The sequence below is a fragment of the Amia ocellicauda genome, chromosome 17 (assembly GCF_036373705.1).
Source record: "Amia ocellicauda isolate fAmiCal2 chromosome 17, fAmiCal2.hap1, whole genome shotgun sequence".
Classification (NCBI taxonomy): domain Eukaryota; kingdom Metazoa; phylum Chordata; class Actinopteri; order Amiiformes; family Amiidae; genus Amia; species Amia ocellicauda.
Window position 1 is genome coordinate 5,320,001 of NC_089866.1, and position 14,166 is coordinate 5,334,166.

Consider the following 14,166-nt stretch of genomic DNA (forward strand, 5'->3'; position numbering starts at 1 on the left):
TCCTGAATGAATCTCGGCTTTCTGCATCTTGTGTTGCTTCCCAGCCGCGTTGCTGACTGTACACCTCTAAAGAAACAAGAATACCATGCATCACTGCATCGCTTCCAGGATGCCCATCCAGGTGCCCGTGTTATTCACACCCCCCGACTAGGTGGCAGCAGGAGAGGAGGATGCCACCCGGTCGCTCCTGCCCCGCTCTGTGAACACGGCTCTGCTCCTTGCAGACTTGTGGTCGCGGTGGCCGATTTCCACAGCTCTGCGCGGGTCTGCGCGGCAGCACCAATGGGGTTTCTAGAATTCAGCGCATCTTCGCAGAACTGCAGGAATCTGCGCTACGAGGCAGACGCGGCGCCAGTGTGGCCCGGGTGACGTCACTTCCTGCTGAGAGCACGCAGGGCGAGCTAGGCCGGGTTCAGCGCTGCGTCTGCGCAGACGCGGGCGGGTCTGCGGGGTGTGCGTGGCAGCTCTGCGTGAGGCTCGCGCTGTGCGTGTTGATCCGGAGCGCGTGTCGGACGCAGCCATGATCTGTCTCGTGCTGGCCAGCTTCGCCAACGTCTTCCAGACAGGTGAGCATGTGTGTGTGCGCATGTGTGTGCACTGTGTGTGTGTGTGCGTGCGTGTGTGTGCGTGTGTGTGTGTGTGTGTGTGTGTGTGTGTGTGTGTGTGTGTGTGTGCGTGCGTGTGTGTGCATGTGTGTGCATGTGTGTGCATGTGTGTGTGTGTGTGTGTGTGTGTGTGTGTGTGTGTGTGTGTGTGTGTGTGTGTGTGTGTGTGTGTGTGTGCGTGCATGTGCTGGAAAGTCCGTCGGCGTCGCTCAGCGGGGCTTCATCCCGAGGAAAAGCCGCTTCCGTGTCCAGCGCTGCTCTCGGGCTGTGATCCGTGTTCATCCCGTCTTTGTGCACCGGGAAGACTCGGGAGATTTGAGTCATCGGGCCGAGCGTGAAGCGAATAATCCAACTCAATTACGAAGATCCTTTCAAATATAATTTTCTGAAGAATAAAGTATAGGCTGCTGTGAAGCAGTTTGAAGTGAATGTGCTATTGCCTGTCCTGCAGTGAGACGGCGCTGTGTTTTATGCTGCACCATCGAAAACACCGCTTTCATCTGCAGCTACATATAATAATACAGATCATGGTCTTCTGTAAGTCACAAGCCTGGAAATAAAATGATGTAGTTTGGGGAATTATTACAATTTTTGATCCAAATGCCTCAATGGAAAGGTCTAATCTCTGTGTACCCGGCCGGTGTGTGCACTCAAATATATAGATAAATAAATTCTATATAAATATTTCTTCTTAAAATGAATAAATACAATTACTCAAAACTAGGTAATGTGCATTCTACAAGTAATTCTTAGTCATGTACAATATTTGGTACCAATTGTTAATATTTAAAATGTAATTAATTAAATGTAATAAAAATACTTGTTATTAATATATATAATAAGTTACACCCCACAACAAGGCACCTCACAAGTCATTGTAATTAATAGCTGCTAAGAAATTCAAGTCTTACAGTTACTTGGTTTAAGTAATCCTGATAGAAAAAGTACATCCTTGTCAATGTGCAGTAATGAAAAGTAAATTATAGTAATTGATAGTAATATGCAAGTTGTTATAAGTAAAATAAAAACACAAAGTAATGTTCGTGCGTGTGTGTGTCTGTGGGGTGGTGACTGACCTCCACTCTCACTCTCTCTGGGCAGCCTGGACTGGCATCAACGAGCGCACCTTCATCGCGGTGAAGCCGGACGGGGTGCAGCGGCGCCTGCTGGGGGACATCATCCGCAGGTTCGAGCAGAAGGGCTTCCGGCTGGTGGGGCTGAAGCTGGTGCAGGTGAGAGAGCGCTGGGCACAGGGCACTAGTGTGTGTGTATCTGATGCATCTGTGATCTGTGAAAATGGAGAGTTCCTGGATATGGAGCCTTCGTGTCCCTGCATTTTACTTGCAGTTAATCATGCACTCCCCAGATCATCTCATTAATGACACGGATCTATAATCTTGAGCCCACAGAGCTTGGGTCCCTGATATAATTGTCTGGTCTTTCACACTGTCTGCCCAGCCCCGGCCACAGCTGCTCCCTGGGGCGCTGGTCTTGATGCCGGGCTGCCGTGTTCAGTCTAAAGTGGGTCCCCTCTGTCTCCCAACGCAGGCCTCCGAGACCCTTCTGATGGAGCACTACAGGGACCTGAGGGACAAGCCTTTCTATAAAGGACTGGTCCGCTACATGAGCTCGGGGCCCGTTGCTGCCATGGTAAGGATGTAAACAACAGACCCGTTTCAGTTGCTAATGGTGCAGTATTCCCCGAGCCCTTGGCAGTTAGATTCCTACTGCACCGCAGCGTCTAAGACATAGTGCTGATTAAGTGGAAAAGAGCTGGAATGGATCTCCAGATCGACCCGATGCTGGCTGTATAAAAGAGCCTGCGTCTGTAAAGCTGGAAACGGTCCACACAGCCGTGCCAGGGAGTGCGTGTTGCTTTTCTGTTTTGTTCCTGTGTGAGGAGTGAGAAGCAGGTCTGATTTTGTCGTGTGTGTGTGCGTGTCAAGGTGTGGCAAGGCCTGGATGTTGTGAAGACGGCACGAAAGATGCTGGGGGAGACCAACCCCGCGGACTCCCTGCCGGGCACCATCAGAGGGGACTACTGCGTGGAAGTGGGCAGGTATGGCCGACTCGACCGAGATCTCAAACCCCATTACTGATATCAGACGAGAGGATGAAATGATTTCAGTTAGAAGTGGTGCTTTTAATTTCATGCTTGGTGTCTCAGCGTGTGCGTGTGCGTGTAGAAGACTGAAGCCCGCTCTCTCCCTGCAGGAATGTGATCCACGGCAGCGACTCGACCCAGAGCGCGCAGAGAGAGATCTCCCTGTGGTTCAGACCGCAGGAGCTGCACTGCTGGGAGGACTGCACCGAGCGCTGGGTGTACGAGTGAGGCGGACACACCGCCCCCCCACACCGGCCTGCAGGTCTCCCTCACACACGCACACGCACACACACACACACCTGCACTCTCGCATCCAGGCCGAGCGGCCAGCTTACATATCTCCAGAATTGTAAACTCCTTTTTAACACGAAAGATTTCCCTCCGTGTTTTTATAATTTTCTTTTATAAGCTTTTCTTCAGATCAGTCCTGCAGCATGCTGACAGGGCGACCTTATAATCGAGCCTGATCTCGGGACCCAAGGGTCTGATTTTTAGTTTTTCTCAATCCAGTAGTTATTGGCTCGTGTCACACTAGCGACGAGCAGGTTTTATTTTATTTATTAAGTTTTGCTATCCTTAGAGGGATCTTGTATCTATTTAAAGAGCAGTGGATTCATTCTGTCTTTGTCTATTGATTGTTTTTAAATCCGTACCGAGGTTTTATTTTTATGGGAATCATAATTTACAGTAAAAGCACAACTCCGATCCGTTTTCCTTGCTGAATTATCAGGTCTGACCGAACCGTTAGGCTGTAGATCAGGGTTTCTGCATGTGGGAATACGGACCTAATTAAAGTCCAGTAGTTAAAAACTATGAGGTACTATTTAACACTAGTCTTGTTGATTCATGAAAATGAGTCATTTCAACTTCCTATAATGGGAGAGGGGGGGGTTATTTTAAAGATTAACAACTGCCTTTTTAGGGACATATCTCCTCTGACTGACGTTCCCACCCCAGAACAGATATGACCAAGTGAGTCACTGCTGGGATACCTCTCGTTTAAAACAAATTAAAGGAACGCCCTCCCCCTGGATTTAAATATGTTCTAGAATTTTAAAAAGTAATTTCCGTCCTTCCAAAATTAAAGACTGAAAAGCCACTGACACGACCGGAGCCGGAGAGTTTACATTTGTTTACAGCTTCAGGGTGAATGTTACAAAAACATACAACGTTAATAAAGACAGACAGACAGACAGACAGACAGACACGGGTTTAAATTAAAGCAGGACGGACTCCACCCTCCAGGACGCCGGGTGGGAGGGTTCTTTGACAAAGGCTTCTTGCATCTCACCAATGACAGAGCGAGGCCTGTGTCTGGAGTTTGCAATTGGCAGAGAGCTGGAAGCGTTGATTAATCCAGCCCCTACCTGTTTGTATTGAATTCACAGTTCTGTAAAATAATAGCTTTCAATTAGGTTGTAATGTAATTTAAGCTGATAGTATTGTTAATTGCAAGTGCAGCTAGTTCTTCCCACTGTAGACAATTACTTTTTAACTCTGAAAACACTGTTACTTGTCCACTGATAGGGATTTTCTTTCCACTTATTGGTTATACACGTCTTTCTTCAGGCTTAACATACTTGTATTTCAGGAAGTGTTGGTCTGGTATGAAACCACATTGCTTAGTTTCCCGATTCAAGTTCCCGCTCCCTTTTGTTTGTCTGTGCAACAACTATGGTCAGAGTCTACACAGTGGAATGTATATCCCCATACTTGATGATGGCAAAGGCCTTAATACCAAATTAATGGTACAGTCCATGTTCTAGTTCTTGGTTTTGTATGGTGAACACGGGGAAAGTCAATGTCTTGTGACCAAAAATATACAAATAAAGACAAGCATTCGAAGTCACAGTGTGTGTGTCTTTTCTGTGTCTGAATCACTTAGAATAAACTGACATGCTTGTTTACCCTAGTGTACATCTTTTCAATGCTTCATTACTGCATTTCCTTCTCAGGTGGGGGTGATCAAAACCTCTCTAGGCTCCAGTGGTGAGCACCTTGCTTGTGGCTGTGAAAATCTGTGTGCTTCCTGGTCTATGGGCATCTCTGGCAACATTATAGCGCTGTAGACAAACATACAGGCATGCGTTCCATAACACGAATATGTTTATTACATACAGATAGAGTTCCATGTCCGATGAGTTTATTACATAGCACGGGGGGAGAAGCAGGGAGATATTCTTACAGCAGTTGCTATACAGGAAACCTCCTCGTGGGCAAGGCTGGTGGCATGCCTCACTCCCTGGCCCCTTTACAACATACAAGGTAGTTTACATACATTACACAGCAGAATCATCGAGGGACTTACATGAGCCAATCAGCAGCCATCTTACTGCATGTCACAGGGGGCCACTTGGAGGAACCTGACTGGTCACTTCAATGATACCCAGGCTGGTGACTGAGTTAATGTCTGGAAATGTGTATTCACTAGGTGTCCAAGTGGATTTAGCTATTGGTTGCACTTGGGTTGTGTCAGCAGTTTGTGACGTTAACGCATCAGCGATTCTACATTTGTGAAGTGATGCAGTGCAAGAGCTCAGCGACTCATTGTTTTGCATATGAGCTGTTGGACTTTGAGTATCTTAGTTTAAAGCAGTCAGTTTAATAGAAAAATCCGGATTTAACCATTTGCTCGTTCCTTGTGCTCTCCACTAAGCGCTTGTGTGTGACCCCGTCCCAGGACCCGGGCTCTCTGAGTGCAGCAGCTAACCGCCCAGGCTGGCCAATCACTCCCCGCACGAGAGGCCGGTTATAGAGTAAAATCCCTTGAAAGCAGGAAGTCTTGGTCCCCAAAGTTCAGAAGTTTAAAACAGTACACAACATCACTTCCTGCTTTTTCAGCTCCGTCGAAGTCGAAGTCGTTTCGGTCTACAAACTGGCCTCGCCTCTGTCTCCCTCTATATATTTATATATATATATTTACACAGTGAAAGCCAACTCTTTCCAATACTATTATACAACTGCACACTCTTGTTCCTGACATCAGAGTTAGACGGGTTCAGAGACGCATGGGGGTTACGTTAAGATCGGAGAAGCCAGCCCTGGGCTCAAGTTGCTTTGGGTTTCCAGCACGGGTTCCGAGAGGACAAGCCATCCAGGCCAGCGTGAACGAAACAGAATGACTCGACCTGCCTACGGGACGGTATCAAAGACTCGCCAACCTTCCTCTGTGACCCACTTGAACACATTCATTTCCCTCCACAACCAGATCCTTCTGATCAGATGAAACCCTTGATCCGCACTACAATCCTTCAATCTGGTTTCCAACATTCTCTTCCATATTGGCACCTACGTACAGCTACCATCTACTCCACATGACCACATCTTCCCTGCCCTTTTGCATTGACCTCGCACCGCCCGGATGGCACCACGACCTCACCAGATTCGCCCAAGATGTTGCCACTGGAGAACAACCCCCGTCAGCTGCCTGTGGCTGGGCCTCTCCGATAAACCCACCCTGTTCTTGACCATCGGTGGCAATTTTATTTCAGGTTACGCCATCTTCTAACTCTGGCCTACCTTTCTGTAACTTTCTGTGCTCTTTCTGTTCTGCCCTGCATGCCTTTCGCTTTCCTCTACAAGCCACTGGGAGTCCTGTTTGTGGGCTGCCTGGGAAGTGAGAAGTGACCCCGTGTGAGATGCAGTAAGAAACGAGCTGAAGGTGAAAGGTTAGGGTGCATCTATTGAGTTACAGCAGGTTGGTCTGAGCTGAGAGAGAGGTAGGGATGAATCGGAGGAGGGAAGGAGGAGTGAGGGGTTGAGGGGCAGGGGTTATATTCAGTTGTAGCAAGTTTTTTGTGTGTGTGTCTGTGTCTGTTTCGGGTTGGTAAGATGCAGGGCAGTCTGGGTGGTGCCTGGGGGGTGGGGGGGCGTGTCGTTGTTGGGGGGTTGGGAGTGCGGAGTGGGGAGGGGAGTGCAGGATGAAAGCCGTTTCACTCTGGTATGTAGGACACCTGCCACACGATGATGTGGCTCCTCTCAGCCTTCGACAGAGAGGTCTTGATCTGCGGGGCGTCCCCAGAGGTCTCCTCCGTCTCATCATCCTCCCCGTCGCCTGAGACCGAGAGAGAGAGAGCGAGAGAGAGAGTTACTCATAGCTGTGTAAGAAGTCAACTTTGCACAACACCTAGAAGACACACCTACTGTCCTTAATCTTGGGTGAGTAATAACTATTTGCTGTGTTGGGCATGTCTCTTTACCCTCAGTGAGTGTAGGAACCAAAAGCTTAGCTCCCCTGGCCTTTGCTCACCAATGCGGAAGTCAATGTAGCCCTCCCCTCCACTCAGCACCAGGACGTTCTGCAGACGCTGGGCCTCGGCCTCCGGGGGCACCGTCGAGCCAGGGTTCTCCGAGGGGCTGTCCAATACACTGCCATTCAGGGTGGCCAACACATTACCTGAGCGAGCGAGAGAGAGAGTGAGAGAGAGTCACACACACTCCTGACCATCTTTTAATCTTTAATCTTTTAAGTCTTTACCCCTTTTTTTGTTGTTTGTATGCAAGACACTCAGAGTCGGAGGTTGGCACTAGACACACAGGGCACTTACCAGGCACCGACACGAAAAACTTGACCGCATCCCTGTGCCCGTGGAAGCAGAGCTGGGCCTGAGCCATGGAGCAGTAGGGGATGAAGCTGCCGTTGGTCTTCTCCGCGCTGTCGTCGGCGTACACGTGGATCACCCCAGTGGAGGACGTTGGGGACACCTTGTTGGCTGGGGGAAAAAAAAAAACAGAATAGTGTGAACAGCCCACGCAAAAAGTGCCAACTGCGGGGGAACCGACTGGGCCACACGTACCGAGCAGGCAACAGCACACAAACACATCTCTATGGGTCAAACACCTGCAACGGTTATGGAGAGAAGGGGACAGACGCTCCCTACGGTGTGCAATTAGTTGATGTCCCAGCATTATGCTGAGGGCCTTGAGGGACAGATCAAGTATGCGAGCCTGACTGAGTGAAGGGACACAGATCTCTGCCTCCCCTTAGATGGAAATTTGGTAGATTTTCAACAACGATAAATCTAGGGGACAGAAGCCAATTTGACCCTGCAGGGCTTCGTGTTAATTTGCGAAGTTTTTGCATCAGAGAGGAAAAAATTGGCTTCACTACAGATTACGGGGCATATACAGATGGGTGACAAATTAAAGGCAAAACCAACTTAAAGTGTCTCAGTAAGGTGTTGGGCACCACGAGCTGCCAGAACAGCTTCAATGCTCTTGGCACAGATTGTACGAGTCTTTGGACTCTACTGGAGGGATGAACACCATTCTTCCAAAAGATATTAAATCATTTGGGGTTTTGATGATGGTGGTGGAGGGCACTATCTAACACGTCGGTCCAAAATCTCCCATAGGTGTTCAATTGGGTTGAGATCTGGTGACTGCGAAGGCCATAGCATATGAGTCACATCATTTTCATACTCATCACACCATTCAGTGACCCTCGTGCCCTGTGGATGGGGGCAGTGTCATCCTGGAAGAGACCACTCCCATCAGGACAGAAATGTGTCACCATAGGATAAAGGTGATCACTCAGAATAGCTTTGTCATGATTTGCAGTGACCCTTCACTCTAAGGGGACAAGTGGACCCAAACCATGCTAGGAAAATGGATGATAACAGAGCCCCCGGACCCCCTCACTGTAGGGGTCAAGCAGTCAGGCCTGTCCCGTTCTCTTGGTGTCGCCACACATGCACTCGCCCACTTGTATAGAATATGGTGAAGGATGACTCATCTGACCATATAACGTTTTTCCACATCTCTGTAGACCAGTGCCTATGGTTGTTGCACCACTGATCTCTCAAAAGTGCATGTGTTTTTGTATTGTGGGGTTTCTGCACTGCAGCACTACTATAACATCCCTCTCTGTGTCGTTCTCGACGGACTGTTCTTGCTGACAGTCTGATCACATCCTGCTTTGACATTCTCAGTCACCTGGGAAAGAGTTGCTCTTCTGTTTGTCCTTACATATCGCAGTAATAAACGAGCTATAATAATAATAATGACCCCTCTTACACAGTCATTTAGATCCCTTCCTCTTGGCATCTTGATCCAAAATCGAGGTCAGCTGGGCCTGCTCAGCATTTTTATACATGCCACAGAGCATGACAGGATGTTAATTGCTTAACTGTATAATGCAGTACACTGTTTGGAGGCATCTGCATTCGTTATGTTCCTCCACTCATTTATTTAGGTTTTTCCTTTAATTTGTCACCCATCTGTTTTCAAACCCCAACGGAGCTGCTGCTGTATAATATATAAAAACACACTTCTGCCAAGGGAAGAGAGACTAGACCTCTTGCTTAGGTCTACACAGACAGTACTGCATGCAGGTGGACTACAACTACCAGAAATCCAACATCCCACCAAAACAACTGTATGACTTCAAAGGCTACCATGGACTACAGATGCAAACAAAAGTAGATAGGAAGCTTGCAGAAATGAAAGACAGCGCTTTTCTAGCTGTGCCCTTAGCAATGCTTAGAATATAGTGTGGCTGTCTGCAGATCTCCAGCCTAGGTCTGCAAAGCCCTGATAATGAGGCTTACCTTATGACAGGTACCCGTTTCACAAGATGCATCATCGGTAAACACCACCAATTCCATATTTATTAATGTATTGTTTTGTTGTCAGTAAGGTGTTGCAGTCAGTATGGTTTTGCTTTGTTAAAGTGTTTATAAAGTTGTTAAAGGCAATGACCGTTTCCCGTTCAAATTCAGAAACACTCTTCTGGACTGGACACTGGCTCGGACAGTTAGGCTGGGGTGCAGGTAGCTAATGAACTCGAGAAGGGAGGGGGAGATGGCTGATAAGAGAAAGAAGGAGGGAGAGCTCACACTTACCCCTCAGACCCAAGAGCTGTCCCCGGTGTAGGACTACAGCTACAGGGAGGAAGGAGAGGGAGAGTGAGGGAGAGAAGGAGAGACAGCGCAGAGGGAGAGGTGGAAGGAGAGAGAGAGAGAGAGAGAGAGACGGGAGACCGAAGAAAAGGGCGTGGTAAGGAAGTGGACAAGAAATGAGTATAAGGAAGAAAAGGAAGGTTAGGCAGGAGATGAGAGGAGAACCCAGGATGGAGAGAGGGATGGAGAGAGAGGGAAGCAGAGAGAAGAAAGTACAAATGAAGCAGGAGGAAACGACAGAGACACCAAGACGGGGGAACAGAAAGAGAGAGATCCGTTACAAGGTCAAATACACAAGCCAGCTCATCAGCTAAAGCCACACAGCCGAGGTCAGAGAGGAGGGCTGTGGGAAACACTCGGACCTTCGCCCGGTTACAGCCACGGCAGGAGATGGGCGTGGCTTCGATGATCTAAGCCACACCCAGCCTTGCTCATTCCAGTCAACAAAATCAAAAAGAAGAAAAGGACATACAATCAGAACTGCTGTAATGACACGTTGACTAAGACACGGCAGCAGCTTATCCTCAGAGGTCTGAGGAGCCGGCGCTCAGGTCCGAATTACCGCCGGGCGGAACCCACGCGTTCCCCCGGTGGATTCCATGCGGACAGTCCATGCTTTAATCGGAGCAGCCGACCTCCAGGCCAGACAGCACGCTCTCTCTGCTGCTACTCACTCTCTGTCAGGGGGATGGAGATGACCACCCCGTTCCCCGTCCCCACCCAGAGGCGGTTCCCTGCGATCAGGAGGGCCGTGATCCGCACGAAGGAAAAGCCCAGCTTGCCGGTACCTGCCAATTGAGAGGGAGGTCGATGAGGTCAAATATGAAAACAATACCCATATGTAGCCATCTCAATCTGTTCACACATCGGAGGAGGAGGGGGTACTCACCGAGCATCTTGCTGACGTATGGCTCGATATCCACGTCCTGCAGGTGCTGGTGCGTGAGCGCGTGGTAGAGCCGGAGGGTGGAGTCCAGGCGGATGGACACCCACACCCCGTCGCCGATCCACGCCAGCTGCCGGACCTGGCTCTCCCTACGTGGGTGGGCATCGAAGGATTTCTGGCACCGAGAGACGAGCATGGCGGTCAGGACAGAGTGGGACTCGCATCAGAATCAGTCAAACGTGGCAACGAAAGGAGCTGATACGTATTTAAGAAGTAAAAAACTGTAAAAAACGAAACAAAACTCACCTCGATCTGCATGGTCTTGGGCTGGATGACGTGCACCTTGTTCTTGTAGCCGCACCAGACCTTGTCGTGCACCACGGCCATGCAGCGGATGGAGTGGTGCGGGCGGCCCAGGTCCATCAGGTGGTAGTTGCTGAGGTCCCACTGTCCATCTGCAGGGAGACACGGGCACAGGACACCACACAGCCGCTGACGGCCTTACTGGCACAGAAACGGGGACCCTCGTGGAGGCCGACCTCTGAGGCACCTTCACACGAAAACTATCAACAAAACAACCCGCCCAAGGTCCGTCTTTCATTCCCTGTCCACGTCTCCGTCTGTCTCTCTCTCCATCTCAGTCTTTCATTCCCTGTCCACGTCTCCATCTCTCTCATGTTTATTTATTATATTTATTTGGTGGATACCGTTATCCAAGGTAACTTACTGCTAATATAAAATGGACTTTTATAAACTGAACAATTATCAGGTAACAGAAAGCTAACAGTGCAATCGTATCGGAGTGGCCTTACAAAGAAGTAGGACAAATATTCAGTGCAATAGGTTTGAAAGCAACCGCAAAGTATAGTGACGAGAGTTAATCTCTGTCTGTCCTACCTTCGGATCTGTGGAAAATGGCGAGTGTACCATCGGCCAGCGCCACCAGGACTCGGCCTTTCACGTGTCTGAAACACAGAGCACTGCGTCACAGCGGGGCAGGGAGAGACGGGACTCTGAAGCGGCACCCACATACATCGTGTCGCAGTTTTAACCTTTACAGACAGACTTACACAAGACTCAGCACCGAGTCCTTCAGCTTGATGGAGTGCAGACATTTCTTCCAGTTGGCCACGGCAGAGTGCACGTACAGCCTGGGAGAGAGAGGAAGGACTGGGGTTTGAGCGCAACCAAGCAGGATGGTCCCAAAAAGGAGAAAGACATTACAAAAAGAAAACAACGTTCGGCTCACCAGCCATTCTGGGCTCCCAGCCACATGGTGGGAGCCGCGCTGGTGCCGTTTCTGGGCTCCTCCCCGCCCTCCTCTGGCTCTTGGGTCGACGCACTACTCATCTCCTCCTTGGGCTGGCCGGGCTCCCTGCGGGGAAACAGACAGAGGTTCACGACACACACGGCCAAGACAGAAGTGACGGCAAGATTCAGAATTACAAAACTCTCGACAGAAGGAAAAACGTGAAGGAGATAAATGGACAAGACCTGCAGCACATCCCTGTCCTAAACGAACACTTCTCCAGAGTTGCAGTGGGGACCGTACCTGCTGAGAGGCACGTCGGCTGCAGTGGGCTGGGGGTCTGTGAACACGTGTTCTGTGAAGGGGCCGGGCCGGGCCGACACGCCCTCCGTGTGGCTGGCCACCGGCTCCGGTACCTCGGTGGCCTCGGTAGCTTCTTCGGCCGACTGAGACGAGTTGATCTTCCCGTTGAGGAGCGGCGCCACGTGGCCTGGAACACAGAAAACGATCAGTCCGGACGACATGAGCGCAAGGGAGAGCGTTACTGCAGACAGGATTCCCACGCGAGTATCTTTTTCTTAGCTATTCCCATCCCACACACTGACAACGCCCAGCACGTCTTACGAGAGACTGCGGCCGTACCCTGCCCCCTGTCCACCACGGGTGTATCCGTGCGCGACGAGCAGTTGCTGCGCACGACGCTGCAGTGGGTGGCGCAGCCCACCAGGGTGATGCCAGCCAGCATGCCCTCCACGCCGCCCGTCTCCTCCGAGCCACCGTCGCCCGGCTCCAGGAAGATCTCGCCCGCCGGGTAGTCGCTCTCGCTGGCCGCTGGGGAGGCAGGACAGAGCAGATGAAGCGCAGCACTAACGAGAATGCCTTTGGGTCCGGCTCAGCTCGGTTGTCCCGTGCGTCCCCGTCACGTGACGTGGTTCAACAGACCGATGAACAGCCCGACATCTCGGCTTCGGTGCTCACAAACGCAACGGACGGCGAGTCGGTGCCTCGCTCACCTGGCACGCTGGAGATGCAGAGCACGTGGGAGTTGCAGACGTTGAACTGGTCCACGAGCGAGCCCGGCTGGTTGGCGTCGATGATCACGACCTTGCTGGCGGAGTGGGTGCTAGTGAGGATCCAAACGCGGCTGCACAGTGAGTCCGTCTCGTGTTGCTCCTTCTGTTGAGGGGGGGGGATGAATAATAATCTCATTCTCTCATATACACGAAAAAAAGACTCGCACCAGGACGGTGACAATATCCCATCTGAATGTGACAGAGAACTTCTCTGTCACCGTCCTGGTGCGAGTTCTTTTCTTGTGTATATGAGTTTCATTACAGTCACTCACGGACGGCTCTCTAATGAGGCTATAATGTCTGTGCACTGTGAGGAGGGCGTAGCGGCGTACCTTCTTCCTGTCAGGGGAGCTGTGGTTGCTCTGGTTCTCCTCGCCGTTGCCCTCGGCCGTCAGCGGGTCCGTGCTGCTGGACGAGGGCTTCAGCCCGCCGAGTGGGCTCTCAGCCTGCTTCCACCCGGTCAGGTCCACGCCAGCGGCACACCACAGCTACAGCACCAACACACACACGCAGTGAGACACACAACGCTAGCAAACACCCCCTCTCACCTCACAAACCGCATTTGTTTGTTTTTTCCACCTTTCTGTTGGGGTCCTTCTCCACCAGGGGGCGACAGTACACGGGCACAGGGACGTTCTTCATGCGGTTGTCCTCTTGGCCACCATTGGGGCTCAGCTGTGGAGACAGACAGGGTCGGGTGAAAAAGAAACTACTAAAGCTGCTGTAAAGGGGTACGAGGTATCAGATGAGCCTAACAAACAAAGGACCAATACTGCAGGCCATGGGCCATATTTAGTGTAGGAAGAACCAGCAAACCACTCAGGACTATAAATGCCCAGAGATGGCAAGGCATTTACGTATTCTTGCGATTCTTGTCACTGCCAACACATACGTAGGCTACTGCTGAGTTTGCTGCCAGAATGCGCTTCGGCCTAATTCACAAAGATTTTAATTATAGAGTCATATTTTCCCCCACTTTTGTGGTTTTAAATAAATGTCAGCGCTAGACATGACGAGTTCCGAGCAGGTCTTAAATGGATCATGTATTTACTAAGATCTGAGGTGCTTGTTTTCTAGGTTGTGGATTTTCTAGGCAAAACGAGCCAGACAGAGATATCAGATCACATGAGAGGGGAGGGAAAAAGGATCCACTAAGGCAGAAACAAAACAAAAAGCAAGGTAAAGGGCAAAGTCTGTATCAACAGGTCGGACAGAACGTCAATCACATTTCAAGGTTTACCAAGAGGAAGGAACGTCTATCGACAGGAACACAAATAAAAAACCACCACCAAACTCGAGCAATAGAAAGAAGGCCTTAAAATGCCCTGCTGGCAGGACGTCACAGTGCAA

At 50.3% G+C, this 14,166-nt stretch overlaps 3 protein-coding genes across 13 annotated transcripts in view; 2 read left to right on the top strand and 1 right to left on the bottom strand.

Moving 5' to 3' along the window:
* Positions 1–11, top strand: part of mrps34 (mitochondrial ribosomal protein S34) — a 2,995-nt gene extending 2,984 nt beyond the window's left edge. The window contains exon 4 of the mRNA XM_066690091.1: positions 1–11. This exon is cut by the window's left edge and continues 612 nt beyond it. The gene's annotated coding sequence lies outside the window, so the exon portion shown is untranslated.
* Positions 12–408: 397 nt separating this feature from the next.
* On the top strand, positions 409–4,558 carry nme3 (NME/NM23 nucleoside diphosphate kinase 3). Of its 2 annotated transcripts, none has more exons than XM_066690095.1 (5): positions 409–566; positions 1,707–1,837; positions 2,154–2,255; positions 2,552–2,664; positions 2,820–4,558. In XM_066690095.1, the coding sequence occupies exons 1-5, from the start codon at positions 521–523 to the stop codon at positions 2,935–2,937; spliced, it is 510 nt and encodes a 169-aa protein (XP_066546192.1). In that variant the 5' UTR covers positions 409–520; the 3' UTR covers positions 2,938–4,558. The 2 variants fall into 2 exon arrangements, with proteins under 2 accessions (XP_066546192.1, XP_066546189.1); XM_066690092.1 differs by lacking the exon at positions 409–566 and adding an exon at positions 750–1,142.
* A 1,010-nt stretch (positions 4,559–5,568) lies between these two features.
* mapk8ip3 (mitogen-activated protein kinase 8 interacting protein 3) overlaps positions 5,569–14,166 on the bottom strand; it is a 35,469-nt gene continuing 26,871 nt past the window's right edge. For 7 of the 10 annotated variants that reach the window (XM_066688993.1, XM_066688994.1, XM_066688992.1 and 4 more), the window contains 15 exons: positions 13,396–13,491; positions 13,149–13,304; positions 12,757–12,919; positions 12,386–12,574; positions 12,047–12,233; positions 11,744–11,869; positions 11,565–11,645; positions 11,392–11,459; positions 10,801–10,949; positions 10,498–10,669; positions 10,283–10,396; positions 9,552–9,590; positions 7,257–7,421; positions 6,959–7,105; positions 5,569–6,763 (listed from right to left, as the gene is read on the bottom strand). In XM_066688993.1, coding sequence (XP_066545090.1) covers positions 6,642–6,763; positions 6,959–7,105; positions 7,257–7,421; positions 9,552–9,590; positions 10,283–10,396; positions 10,498–10,669; positions 10,801–10,949; positions 11,392–11,459; positions 11,565–11,645; positions 11,744–11,869; positions 12,047–12,233; positions 12,386–12,574; positions 12,757–12,919; positions 13,149–13,304; positions 13,396–13,491 — 1,974 coding nt within the window. In that variant the 3' untranslated portion in view covers positions 5,569–6,641. The remainder of the gene's footprint in view (positions 6,764–6,958; positions 7,106–7,256; positions 7,422–9,551; positions 9,591–10,282; positions 10,397–10,497; positions 10,670–10,800; positions 10,950–11,391; positions 11,460–11,564; positions 11,646–11,743; positions 11,870–12,046; positions 12,234–12,385; positions 12,575–12,756; positions 12,920–13,148; positions 13,305–13,395; positions 13,492–14,166) is intronic. The other 3 variants (XM_066688995.1, XM_066689001.1, XM_066689000.1) reach the window with 1 other exon arrangement.